Raw genomic sequence first — 16,402 nt, 5'->3', positions numbered from 1 at the left:
GGGAGGAGGGGCAGGCTGTGGACAGCCCTGAAGCTCCCAGAGGCTCAGTGACAGATGGAGCCCCAGTGTACAGTGAGGAGGGAAGAGGGATATGGTTCTCACGGGGGCAGACCCTTCCCCCGCTCCCCTCCCAGTCCCTGGGGCTGGATCTCCCAGCCCACCCGGGCCCCCCTGCAGGCCCACCAGGCCCAGCTCTTGGGCACTGCTGCTGACGGGAATTAGACGGGCGAGTTCCAAATTCTTACTGACTTTGGCAGCTCCTGTCTCTTTACCAGCGGCAGGTTCGGTCCTGGGTGGGGGCAGGGCCAGAGGACATGGTTGGGAGGGGGAAAGGACAGCTGCCACCTCTGACCCCAGCCTCAGCACTGCCCTCAGATCAGGTGGCCAAGGCATGGGCCTTCTGAGGCCCCAGGGTGCAACCATGTCCCTCTCAGACCCCACAGAACCTGTAAGACCGGGCCCTGTTCCCTTCTGACCCTCATCAAGGACAAGGTTCTGACTGTGCAGATCCTCTAGGATTTGGTGTGTCCTCCTCAGACCCCCCAGGCCAGGGCTGTGTCCCCCTGAAATCCACCCTCCCAGGCCAGGGCCATACCCCGGCCCCCAGACCTCCTGGGGTAGGGCTGTTTCCCCAAAAAGAAAACAGTGACGTTCGCCCTCCCCACCTGAGGTTGGCAGCCCTCTTCCTCCAGACCCGCCCTGCTCACTTTTTCAGCTTCTCGCCCACAGCAGGGGACGCGGCCGGCCTGGTCAGCTTCTCTCTTGCGGGTGATGGCGAGGGGCTCTGGCTGCGGCTGCGGCTGCGGCTGCGGCTACGGCTCTGGCTGGGGCTGGGGCTGTGGCTGCGGCTGTGAGTCAGGCTGCGACTGCGGGACGGACTGAGGGACCAGCTGCTGCGGCTGCGGCTACTGCTGTGGTGCCTGAGGCCCCGGCCACCCCGCCTGTAGCGGTCCCCTGAGTGGGAGCGGCTCCTGGGGATGCAGCAGGGCGGGAAGAGGACTGTGAGGCTCCAGGGACCCCAACCGCACCCCACCCTGGCTTCAGATCCACAGTCCTCCTTCCTGCAAGGCCCGGGGTGACAGGCTTGACTCTCCTCTCCTGCTACTCTCTCTCAGAAATGTCCCGAAGCGGCACTCTGGCCTCCCTCTGGCTACAGAGATGGCGTTCTAGATACACTCAGCCTAAGGGCAGTCCTGCCATCATGAGCACTGCCTGGTCCGTGTCACCTCTCCCTCACTAGATACCCACTTGCCAGCTTCTCGGGAGGGGAGCTCTGGGAGGGATGGCTGGCTCCCCCTGAGCTCCTCCAGCTCAGGCACAATGGTGTTCCACGGTGACCTCATCTACACCCTCACCCACCTCCTCATCCTGCTTGTGTCCAGGGTCTTGACAGCAGTGGGGACCATCCCTTGTCCTCCACCATTCTCAGCACAGACCCACAAGTTCCAATCTGGAGATGTGGAACCCCATCCTCTCCCTGCTCCGGACACTCTCAGGCTGGCATGCAAGATGTGCCCAGGTCCCACCTGCCCTCCAAGTCTTTCTCCTGTCATTGCTCTGGGTAAGCTACAAGGAATATATGACCCGGAAGCCAATTCTGGGCCACACACTAACTCTGTTTGGGCTCTCTTTTTTTTTTTTTTGAGATAGGGTCTGTCACCCAGGCTAGAGTGCAGTGGTGCAACAGCTCGGCTCACCGCAACTTCCGCCTCCTGGGTTCAAGCAATTCTCCTGCCTCAGCCTCCCGAGTAGCTGAGATTACAGACGTGCACCACCATGCCTGGCTAATTTTTGAATGAAATTTTTATAAAATTAAAATTTGTTGTCATTATTAAGAAAACAAGGGCCAGGAGCGGTGGATTACGCCTGTAATCCCAGCACTTTGGGAGGCCAAGGTGGGTGGATCACAAGGTCAGGAGTTCAAGACCAGCCCGGCCAACATAGTGAAACCCAGTCTCTACTAGAAATACAAAAATTAGCCGGGCGTGGTGGTGTGCGCCTGTAATTCCAGCTACTTGGGAGGCTGCGGCAGGAGAATCACTTGAACCCAAGAGGTGGAGGTTGCAGTGAGCCGAGATCGCGCCACTGCACTCCAGCCTGGGTGACACAGCAAGACACTGTCTCAAAACAAAGGAAAGAAAACAAGAGCTATCCTCTAAAAATCCAGACCCTCAACTTCTCCTGAGAACTAGAAAGACTAGGTGACACTAGACCTGCTGCTGAGCGGTCAACGCCCCCACTGGAGGGAACACGTGCTTGCCAGGTCAGCAGGATCTCTACCTGGCCCCTCTACTTTACCTGCCAGACCTTACAGGCAGCTGACATGGTGATCAGTGCTACAATAACGCAAGTAATGATGCTGACGATATTAACGGCACTTAGACAGCACCAGCCCTGTCCTAAACGACTTACATGGGTTTACCTGTTACACCTCTAACAGCCCAGAGAAGCGGATGCTATTATTGCAATTTTACAGAAGCAGAGGCCCAGGGACTCTACACTTGGGCAGGTGCCCTGCAGGCTATGCTCCCACCGACCCAGCGTCGCTGCCCTTCCAAGAGCAGTCCTGACCCCAACAGGCAAGGAGACCGGAAGGGGGTGGACCAGTCTCCAGGTGACTTTTATTTTCTAAACCATCCCTAGAGCTGGCCTCTCTCATCGTGTGTTCTCCAAAATGAAATGTCTTTTTTTTTGCCTTGAGACGCAGTCTCATTCTGTAGCCCAAGTTGGGGTGCAGTGGCACAATCTTAGCTCACTGCAACCTCCGCTTGCGGGGTTCAAGCAATTCTTGTGCCTCAGCCTCCTACATAGCTGGGACTACAGGCGCACGCCACCATGCCCAGCTATTTTTTTTTTTTTGAGACGGAGTCTCGCTCTGTCACCAGGCTGAAGTGCAGTAGCACGATCTCAGCTCACTGCAACCTCTGCTTCCTGGGTTCAAAGTTCTGGGATTACAGGCGTGAAACACCGCGCCTGGCCTAATTTTTTCTATTTTAGTAGAGACGGGTTTTCACCATGTTGCCCAGGGTGGTCTCGAACTCCTGAGCTCAGGAGATCTGTCTGCCTCAGCCTCCCAAAGTGCTGGGATTACAGGTGTGAGCCACCGCGCCAGGCCAATGAGCTGTCTTGATTTTTTCCACCCGCTTCCCCATCCGCTCCTGGCCACACAGGAACGCACCCCCACCAAGGGGTTTCCCAGCCCTCAAGACCCGGACCCGTCCCTTCAAGCTACAGAATACCCTGGAGCGTCCATGCGCTTCTATTCCCCTCGACCTGAAACCCCTGACAGCAAAGACAGTCTCCTGAGGGGAGAGAGAGATGCAGTCTCCTCTCTACACCCTGCTGTGGAAAACGGGCTGGGCTCCACCTCCACTGCCACCACGATGCGTACGCAAACACCCATGCCTTGCCCTTTCCAACCAAGGGCTTCCTGCCGAAGAGCAGTGGCCTGTGCCTGTCACCTCAGATGGGGTGTTCTCTGAGCCAGGTGGCCAGGTTTCCTCCCTCTGAGCACCTTCTCCCCAAGTTCGAAGCCCGCGCCCCCCAGCCTCTCCCGCCCACGCCCAGCCGCACATACCTGCTTCTGCGCCGGGGCCCGTAACCACCACGCCGGGCGGGCGAGCGGGAGTAGCGGTGTCCGTCTCGGGAGCCCCCACCTGAGTGCCGGCGGCCACGGCTACGGGACCGGGAGTAGCGCCGGGAGCGGGAACGGGAGCGGGACCAGGAGCGGGACCGGGAGCGCGCGTGGCGGCCGGAACGGTAGTAGCCCCCGCCACGGCGTGAGCGGGAGCTGGAGCGAGAGCTGGAGCGGGAGCTGGAGGTCCTCGAGGCGGAAGAGGAGGAGGAGGAGGAGGAGGAGCGGCGGCTGCAGGCGGGGCACGGAGGGCCGGTCAGCGCAGGCCTGAGCCGCGGCCCCCCTCTGCCCCGGGTCCCCCCCATGGTGACCGGGGCGTAGGGCGGGCGGCGTGAGCGTTACCGACCGGGCGCTGGCATTACGTCCTGGGGCGGGGCCGCCAGGCTGGGGAGGTGCGGGGGGCTTCCCTGTGGCGACCCCTGATGCGGCTGCGGCAGCAGCAGCTGCGGCTGCCTCCTCATCGCTGCCTCCAAAACTGGTGATGAACGTGATCTTCTCCTCGCGGCCCGGGGTCGGGGAGCGGGAGCGGGAGCGGGACTCCGAGCTGGACTCTGAGGGTGACCTACGGGTAGGGAGGAGGAGGCTCACTAGCCCAGGTTCCCGGAGCCTCTCCGGGAACAGCACACACAGCAGAGCAACAGCAGCGCCAGCGCGGGCCAGAGCGACCCGGGAAGCCAGGCGGGTGGATGGAGCCTGGAGGGCACTGAAGACCCAGCTCTGGACAAGGACTTGACTCACAACCATGCAGCCTTTGCTAAATAACCAGGAAGGACAATGACAGACAACTGCTCTGATTTTATGTGGCTATGAAAAATGGATGAGCAAGCCGGGCGTGGTGGCTCACACCTGTAATCCCAGCATTCTCGGAGGCCCAGGCAGGCGGCTCACTTGAGACCAGGAGTTTGAGACCAGCCCGGCCAACAAGGTGAAACCCCGTCTCTACAAAAAACACAAAAAAATTAGCCGGGCATGGTGGCACGCATTTGTAATTCCAGCTACTCAGGAGGCTGAGGGCACGATAACTGCTTGAACCTGGGAGGCAGAGGTTGCAGTGAGTCCAGATCACACTACTGCCCACCAGCCTGGGCAACACAGCAAGACTCCGTCCCCCCTCAAAAAAAAAGATAAGCAGATCTCTGCACAAAACACAGAAAAGTTTTACTCAAAAGAAACATGGATAATCTGGGAGGAAAAAGCGAGTTCTAAAACACTGAGTGTGGTGCAATTCCATTTTAGTAAAATAAAAAAAGTGGCCACGTGTGGTGGCTCACGCCTGTAATCCCAGCACTTTGGGAAGCCCAGGTGGGAGGACTGCTTGAGACCAGGAGTTCAAAACCAGCCTGGTCAGACCCTATCTCAATTTTTTTTAAGAAAAAAAAAAAAAAAAGTTTTTTAATACATAAAATTTTAAAAATAAAAAGAAGGTACCTGATATCCAACACTCCCATGTATGGAGCACTAACCTACACCTTTTATTTCCCCAGAAGCCATTCACACCTTATCTAATCTCGACCCACAGCCCCATGAGGAAGATCCCATTCCCACCCCCATTCCAAAGAGGGAACTGGGCTTCAGAGAGCTATAGAGCTTGGATGAGGGGGACTGGGATCACACTGAGCTTGGTCCCTCTCAAAATCCCTGCTCCAATCACTCTTTCACCCACGAGACAAGCACCTGTGCCCAGCGGTGCTACTGAGTGCCCGTTATTTCCCACTGGCCACTTCTGGAAATTGAGATTAAAGTGACTTGATTTCTCAGTCACACTGTTTTGCCATATTTGATCATTTTTTACCATAAGACTGCGTTGTATTTAAATCAGAAAAATAGGGCCGGGCACGGTGGCTCAAGCCTGTAATCCCAGCACTTTGGGAGGCCGAGACGGGCGGATCACGAGGTCAGGAGATTGAGACCATCCTGGCTAACACGGTGAAACCCCATCTCTACTAAAAAATACAAAAAACTAGCCGGGCGAGGTGGCAGGCGCCTGTAGTCCCAGCTACTTGGGAGGCTAAGGCAGGAGAATGGCGTAAACCCAGGAGGCGGAGCTTGCAGTGAGCCGACTTCGCGCCACTGCACTCTAGCCTGGGTGACAGAGCAAGACTCCGTCTCAAAAAAAAAAAAAATTAAAAAATAAATAAATAAATAAATCAGAAAAATAAAATAAAGAAGCTTCAAAATATAAAGAAAATTTTATTGGCCGGGCGCGGGGCTCACGCCTGTAATCCCAGTACTTTGGGAGGCCGAGGCGGGCAGATCACGAAGTCAGGAGATCGAGACCATCCTGGCTAACAACACGGTGAAACCCCGTCTCTACTAAAAGTACAAAAAATTAGCTGGGCCTGGTGGCGGGCACCTGTAGTCCCAGAGAATGGTGTGAACCCGGGAGGCGGAGCTTGCAGTGAGTCGAGATCGGGCCACTGCACTCCAGCCTGGGTGACAGAGCGAGACTCCATCTCAAAAAAAAAAAAAAAAGCAAAATTTTATTTAAAACTGGGAAAACAAGACAGTGATCTGGAAAACACAAAAATGATTTAGACCCAGAACATATCATGCAGTCTGTGGTCTTGGGGTGGCCTAGTAGGGTGAACCTCCCATCCCCTCCTCAGCGCCCCTGTCTCCATCAGGGAGCTCCCTGTCTGCTACTCCCTGGTCCTCCAGAGGAACTTACCGCTTATAGGGGTCATAGGTGGGGCTGTCTCGGCGGGCATAGCTAGAGAGAAGAATGGGGTGGGACAAGTTGGGGCTTAAGATCTCAGTGGGCATGAATTTGGGATAAGTCCCCCAACCTGAGGACCCAAAGCTAGGCACCTGGCACAGTGAGGGGGCTGCTGACCAGGTTGGGGGCCTTCCCTTGATTCCTCCACCCACCCCCACCTCAGATCTGTCCAAAGCATGAACTTAGGCCCCACCCCACAATGTCCTAGACCCATGATGACTCTGAGGAACTTGGACTTCAGCAACCCTGCTTCTGCTTGGCCTCCTGACCCTAGAATGAAAGCATCCCTCCTCCCAATCCTCGTCTCTGGCTCTCACTGGGTCTGGGTTTACTAATGATGATGATGATAAGATAAAAATAGGCTGCGTGCGGTGGCTCACACCTGTAATCCCAGCACTTTGAGAGGCTGAAGTGGGAGGATCACTTGAACCCAGGAGTTTGAGACCAGCCTGGGCAACATAGCAAGACCCCATCTCTACAAAGCATATTTTATTTTAATTAGCTGGGAGTGGTGATGCATGCCAGTAATCTCAGCTACTAAGGAGACTGAGGTAGGAGGCTCGCCTGAGCCTAGGAATTTGAGGCTGCAGTAAGTCGTGATTGCACCACTGCACTCCAGCCTGGGTGACGGAACAAGACCCTGTCTCTGGAAAAAAAAAAGAACAGAAAGACTATCACAGCTGAGGAAACTGAAGCCCAGAGACGTGAAGTCACTTGTCCAGCATCACGCAGCTCATAAAGGAGGAAACGGGGATCCACACCCAGGCCCCACAGCCACCCAGCCTGGGCTTTCCTGCACTACCCTCTATGTGCCTCTGTGTCACCACTGACAGCAGTGACAACTGGTGCTATTCTTTAAGGAATGTTTCGCACACCAACCCCTGAACCTACAAGTCGTTTAAGCCTTACAGGAACTCTCAATCACTCTCCTTTAAGAGATGTGGCAAAAAGAGGCATGGGTTTGCACCGGGCCTCTCCTCAAGGCCTCCTGACCCAGGCTGGGCTCTCTGCTCCAAGCCAGACTGCCTCATCCAAACCTGTCCCAAGACCTCCCTGTGGGGACTGCCCCAGCCCTCTCTCATGGTAGGTGATAATGCTTCATTTTCCAAAGGAAGAAACTGAAGCTCAGAGGGTTCAGGAAGTCACTTGTCCAAACTCCAGCACAGGAAACAGCCAAGCAGCAGAACTGAGTGAGAGTCCAGGGCAAAGCCTGTGCCCTCTATTCCTCCGCCGCCCTGGTGACAGCCTCATGCCGCCTGTGCATGGGCTCCTGGGAGTCTGGCAAGGGCCCCCAGTCCAGCAGGGTGAGGGGAGCAGCTGGCAAGGAAAGGAGTCCACATGGCCCTCAAGGCCGTTCCTACCTCTAAACCTTCACGCAGGCCACGCATCGCCCCACTAGAAAGACTCTTTCCTCAAGTCAAATGCCTGCCTCCAGGCCCTAAGCCCCCGCTCCCCTCCCCCAGATGCCAGCAGGGTGGGGGTTCAGGGAGAAGCCCTACCTGGGTGGGCTGATCTTGCGACCCCTCAGCCGCTTCTCCCGAAACTCTCTCCGCTGGCGTCGAGAGCGGCGTCCCTGGAGTAGGGTGGGTGCCAGACTGGTGACGGGGTGCCCTCCCTGTGACACAACCCTGTCGCCTTCCACTCTAGCCCAGACCTCACCGAGTACATGGCCTTCTCCTCCTCAAGGGCCTTGGCGTGCTTGATGGCCTCTGCCTCCTCCTTATCTTTCCGGAGCATCCTATAGAGGGGGGTGAGAATTAGGGTGGAGGAGGGGGCACGCCACAGGACAAGGAGGACACAGGCTGAGTCATCAGAGAAAGTGAGGGACTTGAGTCACCCCACACCAGCCTGAGATGTCTTTCATTCAGTGCCACTTATTAAGCACCCTCTGTGTGCCAGGTCCTATCTTAGGCATCAAGAACTCAGCACTAAAAAAACCAGAAATCCTCACCTGCACAGGCTTACATTCTAGGGGAGAAGACAATGAGCAAGGGAATAAAACACATGGTCCATTAGATGTTAGAGCAAAGGCAGAGGAAGCTGCATTTTTCAAGAGGAAGCTCACGGAAGCCACACAGAACGGGGTATCTAGAGAGAAACCTGGGGGAGCAAGCTGCAGACGCCCGAGGCGAACAGCAGAGTGGCCCAGGTGCTGGGCCAGGCCTCTGCACTTGAGGAGCAAGGAGGCCATGGAGGCTGGGCAGGGGGGATGGGGGCAGTCAAGAGGACCAGATGGGTAAGACCTTTCAGCCATGGTGAGGACACTGGATGTGCCTGAGGGAGGTGGGAGCCACAAAGGGCTCTGGGCAGAGGGTGCCATGCTCAGGCTCTGCTTCGGGTTCACTGCCCAGTGAGCTGGGACAATTCTGTGTGGTCTTATGAGCTCAGCAGGGGGTATGGCTCAGGGTAGAGGTCCAACCAGCAACTGCCAGAATAAATGACCAGGGAATGAGGCCTCTCCACTAGAGGGTGCTGTCCCCCAGCCTAGGAATCCCCTGAGCTTCAAAGAGTCAGATTCGCCCCAGGTCACACTAAGTAGGGCAGGCTGGGTGATTTGGGTGCAGCCTGTTCCTGCACAGATGAAGTGGGGCCACGACCACCATAGGCTCAGGGACCTGCATGTGTAAAGTCCTGGGCCCAGGGTCAGGCACACAAATGCTCACAAACTGGATGGCTGTCATCAGTATCGGGAGTAACAGTGAGATGCCAGGGTGGGGCCCACAGAATGGGGAGGAGTGTCAGCAGGCAGGCCTCACCTGACGAAGTCGCCGTCGGCCATGCCATAAGTCGTGGCCTGTTTGTTGAGATCTGCCACCTGCTCCTGGTTCAGTTCATCCACGTCCACCTCCACGTCTGCACCAAGAGAAAGGCTGTCAGGAGCCACGGCCGAGCGAGAGGACAGGGGAGAAGGGGCAGTGCTCCAGGAGGTGGGCGTGATGGGGCGCCTGCCAGACTGAAGCACTCTTCAGGAAGGGATGGCATCAAGTATGGCTCATCTTGGCATCCCCAAGCTCGCACAGGGCTTGGCCAGAGGTGAGCACAACACACGGTGGACAGAGGCAGCTGGGGGACGGGGCTTGGAAGCGGCAGATGAACGGAAGGAGGGAAAGAAGAAGGGAGAGATGGATGAATGGGTGGAGGGACGGATGAAGGGATGCAGGGATGGATGGAGGGCAGGAGGGATGGAGGGATGAATGGAATAGAGGCAGGGAAGGAAGGAAGGAGGGATGGGTGGATGGAGGGAGGGAGGAATGGATGAGACGTGTGGCGGGGTTGACGTGGGAGGGAGGACTGAATAGGGTCAGACAGATGGCGGCTGAAGATCATGGTGGGTGGCAGGCAGGGTACGGGTCACAGGTGTTTGGAAGTAGGGCGTGTGATGAGCCAGCAGAAGGAGGGCTGGGCAGAGGTCAATGTGTGGCTCTACAGAGTGTGAATAAAGAGCCAGCTGCTAGTCTGAGCACAGTGGCTCATGCCTGTAATCCCAGCACTTTGGGTGGCCGAGGCAAGTGGATCATGAGGTCAGGAGTTCAAGACCAGCTTGACCAATGTAGCGAAACCCTGTCTCTACTAAAAGTACAAAAATTAGCTGGGTATGGTGGCATGTGCCTGTAGTCCTAACTACTTGGGAAGCTGAGGCAGGAGAATCGCTTGAACCCAGGAGGTGGAGGTCACAGTGAGCCAAGAACACACCACTGCACTCCAGCCGGGGTGACAGAGCAGAACTCCATCCCAAAAAAATAAATAATACATAAAAAAATAAAAAGAGCCGGCTGCTGGAGTGAGAGCCAGGATGAGTAAAGCGGAGAGACTCGGGGGTGGTTTGATCAGTGGGAATCCAGAGGGGAGGTGAATGGCAGAGAGGGGGAGGGTGAACAGACGCCTGGAGGATGGGGGCTGGCTCTGTAAGAGGATGAACACTTGTTTTCCAGAGGAGGGAAGAGAGCAGGGGAGCGGGGCAGAGGCACAGAGAGGCCGGCCCAAGTGGAGAAGAATGGAGCCAACACCTAGGAGGGGAAAAGATCATAGAAACAGCACCCTAGAAATGAGAGATGAGTGAGACAGGGGTGGCAGGAGGCTGGCGTGCCCTGGGGCGGGGGAGGGAGAGCGACACAGCTCGTAAGCACGGGGTGCCCCACAGAGGGTGAGGGACGAGACACAGAAACGATGCCCAGGGACTGTGGGTGGGGAGGGCAGAGAGGGGACCCCACCGATGTCGGGGATGACCTCATCTTCATCCGAGTTGCTCTCCTCCTCGGCTGCTGACTCCTCCTCCTCTGGCTTTTCTGCCGCCTTCTCCACCTCAGCCACCGTGCTGTCCTCGTAGGTATAACCGATGGAAGCCTTCTTCTCTGCCAGCCTGGAAAGGGGAGCCACTGAGCCAGGGCCGCGCCTGGCGGAGAGGAGGGCCCCAGGCTGGCCCCACACACCAGCTTCTCGAGTGCCACGGCCCCCTCCCCTCAGGCTGTCCCTCAGCCTAGGTCCCTCTGCTCCTGCCCACACCCAGCTCCTCCCTCTTCCTCCACATCTCAGCTCCAGGGCCCCACCTGCCAAGAAGTCCTTGACTGGCACCTAGGGTGGGTCGGCACTGTCCTGAGCTCCCCAGCCCTGCCTTCCTTGGGTCATCTCTGTTGGGGAAGGTCTGTCTCCCGCCTAGACCGTAAGTCGCACGAGGGCACAGCCCAGAGTCCTCCTGAGCAGTCAGGTGCCCCAGCTTTGCCCTGAACAGAGCAGTGCCTGAGGGGCCTGAGCAGGACCCTGAGGCTGGGGCCGTGGACGAGGGTTGAAGTCTCCAAGAAGCATCCAGGACAGTCCCATGGGACCCCTCCCAGTGGAGGAAGGCGGCAAGCAGTCAGGGGGAGCAGGAGGGAAGGTGTCACTGAGGGAGCCGCCCAGTCCCGAGCCAGGGCTCCAGTCTACCGTGCACCGGGGCAACAGCAGCTGGCCTGGAGAAGAGCTAAGCCCTGCAGAGGGAACGGCATGTGTGAGGGTAGGGGCCTGTGCTCATCAGACCGAGGTGGAGAAGAGAGAAGTGAGACTGCCTGGCCGCTGCTCCTCAGAGGCAGCTGCTCCAGGATAAGGCCCGGGTCTCCCCAGCTACTCCTTGAGGGACGCAGCTTTGAGAAGCCTCTCTCCAGAGTGACATCAGTGAGGGCTGATTGCAAGCTCACTACACGGCAGGTGCTAGGACAGGTACTTCACAAGCTCTGTCTCCTGCATGCCTCCCAACTCCAGGCAGCGGGGCCTCCTGCCAGCCCCATTTTACAGGGAAGCACAGCAAGGCTCAGAGAATTCCCACTCAGGGTCTCACAGCCAGGACTCAAACCCAGGGCTGTCTGACCACAGGGACTGCACCTCCCACCACTCCCCAAGCTGCAAATGCAACGCAGAGCCGTCGGCAAGCCCTGGTACCCTGACAGGGCTTCTTCCTCTACACAGTTATTAAGTGAGCACTGACTGTGTGCTGAACACCATCCTTGGTTCTGGGGAGACCCTGGTGGACAGGATGGAAGAGGCCATGCCTGCCTGGGGCTCCCAGCCCTCCTGCCTCCTCAACCCCCTGCACCCCAGACCCCAACTCACTTCTTCTTCTCATCTTCACTGGGTCTCTGGAGGCCTCCGTACAACTCGTCAATGTAGATCTGGTACAGGCACTGCTCCTCTGAGACTGCAGCAAACAAGAGACTCCGGGTCAGAGTGGGTTGGGGACACTAGGAATTCAGTGGGAGAACATCAGAGTGCGGTGAAGCAGGAAGACAGGTGCAACCCCAGTGCACCTTGGGGCAATCGCCACTTCCAGATAATCAAACTGTGTCTGGTGGGACACAAGCAACTGCAGCAGAGCCTTGGACACACCACTCACTGGACACACGACCTTGGTCAAGTGACAGCACATCTGTGCCTTGGTTTCCTTTTCCGTAAAATGGGACCACAGGCAGAGTGAGTGCCTAGCCTGGTACACTCTACCACCATTCTAACTGTTTCTGGAGGCCTCTGGCTGGACCCTTCAGAACCAAAACCTGCTCCTGAGCGCCACACGCCACTGACTGCACAGGTCACTCCACTGCAAGCCTCTCCGTGACTCGTTTTAACACCCAGCTTAGAGGACTCAACAATGTACCAGAGCCTTCCTGATCTTCCCTGCAGTGAGACACGTGTGCCTGACTTGCTGTGGGACCGTGGGTGGTGAGTCCCCTTCCTTCCTTCCCTCCCTGGGCCTCAGTTTTGTCTGTATTTTTTTTGAGATGGAGTTTCGTTCTTGTAGCCCAGGCTGGAGTGCAATGGTGCGATCTTGCTCACCGCAACCTCCGCCTTCCGGGTTCAAGGGATTCTCCTGCCTCAGCCTCCCAAGTAGCTGGGATTACAGGCATGTGCCACCACACCCAGCTAATTTTGTATTTTTAGTATAGATAGGGTTTCTCCATGTTGGTCAGGCTGGTCTCGAACTCCCAACCTCAGGTGATCCACCACCTCGACCTCCCAAAGTGCTGGAATTAGAGGTATGAGTCACTGTGCCCGGCTGGCCTGAGTTTTTCTATCTGGAACAAGAGGTGGGTGGGCTGGTGGGCCAGAAGGGGATGTAGCATGGCCCTTCTTTGCTCTAGCAGATACTCCATTTCTACTTGTTGTCTCCAAAGCCCAGGAGGGGCCCTGCTGACCCTGCCTTGCACAAGCTCCCTCGCTCTCCCTGCTCCGGTCACGCGGGCCTGCTCTTTGCCCCTCCAGTGTGCCCATAGTCCTGGCTGACACAGGGTTTTGCACAGGCTGCTCTCGGCCTGGAATCCTGTGGCCTACCCGTGCCTCCTAGGGAGCCTCTATCCATACATCACTGACCCCAGCCTTGGTCCAGGACTTCTGTCCTATTTTTCTCAGAGAATGGTGCACTGTCTGTCACATTATCTTGGTTTGCAACTGGCGTCACTGACATGAGTATAGAGCTGCTGCCCTCTCCCCTACCATGCCACTGATCCCAGAGCAGCACCTGCCACACCGCATGTGCTCAATGACTGTTTGTGGAAGTGAATGAATAAATGCAGAGTGAGGCAAAACTAAGGGAACCCTGGCTCTACCACCAGGAATCTATGTGGCCTGGAATGATGGCAAAAACAGTATCCATTATACCACATGTCCCTGATTCTAAGGCCTCGGTGATCACTAGAATTTTGGCAGCCTCTGATTTTAGAAAATCAAAAAAGCATCTATCTTAGAAATAAACAAATACCAGACCAGCAGACCCACATGGAGGGCTGACTGTGCCAGGTTCAGTGCTGGGGTTTTATACACATCACCTCACTCAACTCTCACAACCACCCCATGCGACAAAATCATCACCACCACGCTTCTCGAAAAGGAAACTGAGACCCACCAGGTAGTAAGGCACAAACCCAGCAGAGAACTCCATCCTTCCCTTAACTCCACAGGGAACCCCAAGAAAGGGAATCTCTAATTCTTGGTAGGTGAGTTAAGAGCTTTCCATCAGCAGAGAGCAGCGGTTAAGGACACGTGGAGAATCCCAGGTCCTTGGACAGGGTGTTCCCCCTCGACATCCTTGTCTGTAAAACGGGGTGATGGCCAGGCGCGGTGGCTCACGCCTGTAATCCCAGCACTTTGGGAGGCCGTGGTAGGTGGACCACACAGTCAGGAGTTCAAGACCAGCCTGGCCAAGATGGTGAAACCCTGTCTCTACTAAAACTACAAAAAATTAGCTGGGGGTGATGGCAGGCACTTGTGATCCCAGTTACTTAGGAGGCTGAGGCAGGAGAATCACTTGAACCCAGGAGGCAGAGGTTGCAGTGAGCCGAGATCGTACCACTGCACTCTAGCCTGGGCAACAAGAATGAAACTCTGCCTCTAATAAATAAATAAATAAAAATTTTAAAAATTTAAAAATAAAAATAAAAACATATTCTTGCTATTTTCTCTACTCTTTAAAGAAAAAAGGACCACAGAGTCAGAAGGCATGGTATATGGACGTGACCCTGCTGGGAACGACCAATTCAGCAGACATCCCCTACACCAAATGCAGAGACGGAGGCCCTGAAGGGGAAAGAGATGCAGGCAAAGTGAGTCTATCGTAGAGCTGGAGCCGGAACCCAAGACCCTTTAGTAGAAAGTATGTGGATAAAACTTTTCTTCCCAAACTTATTTATGTCTTCCAGGCTCCAGGGCCCCCAAACCCCACGCCCCTCGTCCCCCTGCAGATCACTCACTGCCGGCAAAGTCGTTCTGCACCAGGCCTCGGTAGCGCTCGTAGTTACACTTCCGTTCGTCCGACTCCTGTTCTGGGGAGCTTTAGGGGAGGGCGAGACCTTGAAATCAGAGGGAAGGGGTGGATCCCACCCCAAGCCAGCAGGAAGGGAAATGGGGCATCCCCCTCAGGCTCAGGGCGGTACCAAATAGGAGGGGCTCCTAGGAAGGTGACAGGCAAGCTGGGAAAAGAACAGGGGCTCCTGGGTATGATACTGTGCCTGGCAGCCCTCTGGGAGGCGGCTTACATGGTGGTGAGCAGTGGGGGGGTGTAGTCGGGGATGTGGTCCAGGTGGGCACGGACATCGAATCGGTCGATCATGTTGTTGGTGTCCCCCTGCCAGGGCATCCTGAAGTGGGAGGGGAGCAGGAAAGCAAGAACCTCAGTGTCCACACTGCCCAGGACACAAAGCGCCTGCTCCCTGCCAGCTGAGGCTTGGAAGCCTGGCCCTCAGCCCGCTTTGGTCCCCATGCCATGGCCCTCACCTCAACCCCCAGCTCTCAGTCCCTTCTGCTGCAAGCCTCCCTGAATCCACATTCAGGCTCCTGGGACCTGAAACGGGCCAGTCAGCTGACTGCCCCTGGGGACACCAGGACCCCATTTCTCAGAACCAAGCAATAGTGGGGAACTTGAACCAGGTCCTAGTGGGTATTTGAGGGGCGGGCCTCAGGCACCCTGAGACAGCCCTGGTCTGGCAACCTACTCTCTGCTTCCTCGGGACCTCTGGCCCTGGCTCCACCCATTTCTAAGTCCTCCAATCAGGACCGCTACTCTGGGGCCTCCACCCCAACCCCTGCTCATTGTTCTTACACCCTGTGACTATCACCTTCACAGGTGGGTCACGCCTTCCCTGCCTCTGAGTCCCCAAACATCTGTCCATACTTCAGTCTCTGCTCCAGACTCTACACCACCCCAGGTCGGTTCTGACTCCCAGTCTTCAGTCACAGACACTCCCCTGCCTCCCGTATGAGTCTTACATATTAACAGGGCTCTCAGCGGCCAGGGCGACTGCAGAATCCAGGTGCACCTTGCAAGCTCGGCCATGTACCTGCAGGAACTGGGCTGGGTCTTTCTTCTGCAGGGGTAAACAGGACTGAGGTCACCACCCAACAGAGCTCCAAACCCCACCCCCTCAAACACAACCCAGCTTAGCAGCGAGCTCACTTCTAAGGTCAAGTGGGCCATACCTCAGAGGTGAACCAACCTGCCAACCGTTAGAAATAAGGGAATTGGCGAGGCACGGAGGCTCACGCCTGTAATCTCAACACTTTGGGAGGCCAAGGCAGGTGGGTCACCTAAAGTCAGGAGTTCCAGACCAACATGACGAAACCCAGGCTCTACTAAAAATACAAAAAAATTAGCTGGGCATGGTGACACATGCCTGTAATCCCAGCTACGTGGGAGCCTGAGGCAGAAGAATCGCTTGAACCTGGGAGGCGGAAGTTGCAGTGAGCTGAAATTGTGTCACCGCACTCTAGCCTGGGTGACAGAGTAAGACTCTATCTCAAAAAAAGAAAAAAAAAAAGAAAGTAAATAAGGAATTTGTTCCTCTCGAGGTGGTGGCCAGCACGAAGACCTCGCTCTCTAAAATATCAGTGCCCACAACTCGTCACCTCCCATCCTCAGGGCCATTCATTTAGAGACGGGTGTGGGCACTCCAGCCTGGACCAGACTGCATCCGCACGTGGAAAGATGACCAACATCATTAGCCATCAGGGAAATGCCAATCAGAACCACAAGATACCACTTCACCCATACTAGGCTGGCTGACATGGAAAGGACAGACTATAACAAGTAGTAGGTC

General features: G+C 56.2%; 1 protein-coding gene across 1 annotated transcript in view; it reads right to left on the bottom strand.

The window, feature by feature from the left end:
* The window catches only part of CLASRP (CLK4-associating serine/arginine rich protein), a 31,921-nt gene that overhangs the window by 2,664 nt on the left and 12,855 nt on the right, over positions 1-16,402 (bottom strand). Inside the window, exons 3-15 of the mRNA XM_011975077.1 lie at positions 15,576-15,673; positions 14,846-14,947; positions 14,561-14,640; positions 11,934-12,018; positions 10,562-10,710; positions 9,107-9,203; positions 8,010-8,088; positions 7,850-7,923; positions 6,303-6,344; positions 3,981-4,196; positions 3,578-3,865; positions 708-971; positions 246-289 (exon numbers count right to left, since the gene is read on the bottom strand). Of these exons, the coding sequence (XP_011830467.1) occupies positions 246-289; positions 708-971; positions 3,578-3,865; positions 3,981-4,196; positions 6,303-6,344; positions 7,850-7,923; positions 8,010-8,088; positions 9,107-9,203; positions 10,562-10,710; positions 11,934-12,018; positions 14,561-14,640; positions 14,846-14,947; positions 15,576-15,673 (1,618 nt within the window). The remainder of the gene's footprint in view (positions 1-245; positions 290-707; positions 972-3,577; positions 3,866-3,980; positions 4,197-6,302; positions 6,345-7,849; positions 7,924-8,009; positions 8,089-9,106; positions 9,204-10,561; positions 10,711-11,933; positions 12,019-14,560; positions 14,641-14,845; positions 14,948-15,575; positions 15,674-16,402) is intronic.

The sequence above is a fragment of the Mandrillus leucophaeus genome, unplaced genomic scaffold (assembly GCF_000951045.1).
Source record: "Mandrillus leucophaeus isolate KB7577 unplaced genomic scaffold, Mleu.le_1.0 Scaffold151, whole genome shotgun sequence".
NCBI lineage: Eukaryota > Metazoa > Chordata > Mammalia > Primates > Cercopithecidae > Mandrillus > Mandrillus leucophaeus.
This window is presented reverse-complemented; position numbering and strand designations above follow the sequence as displayed.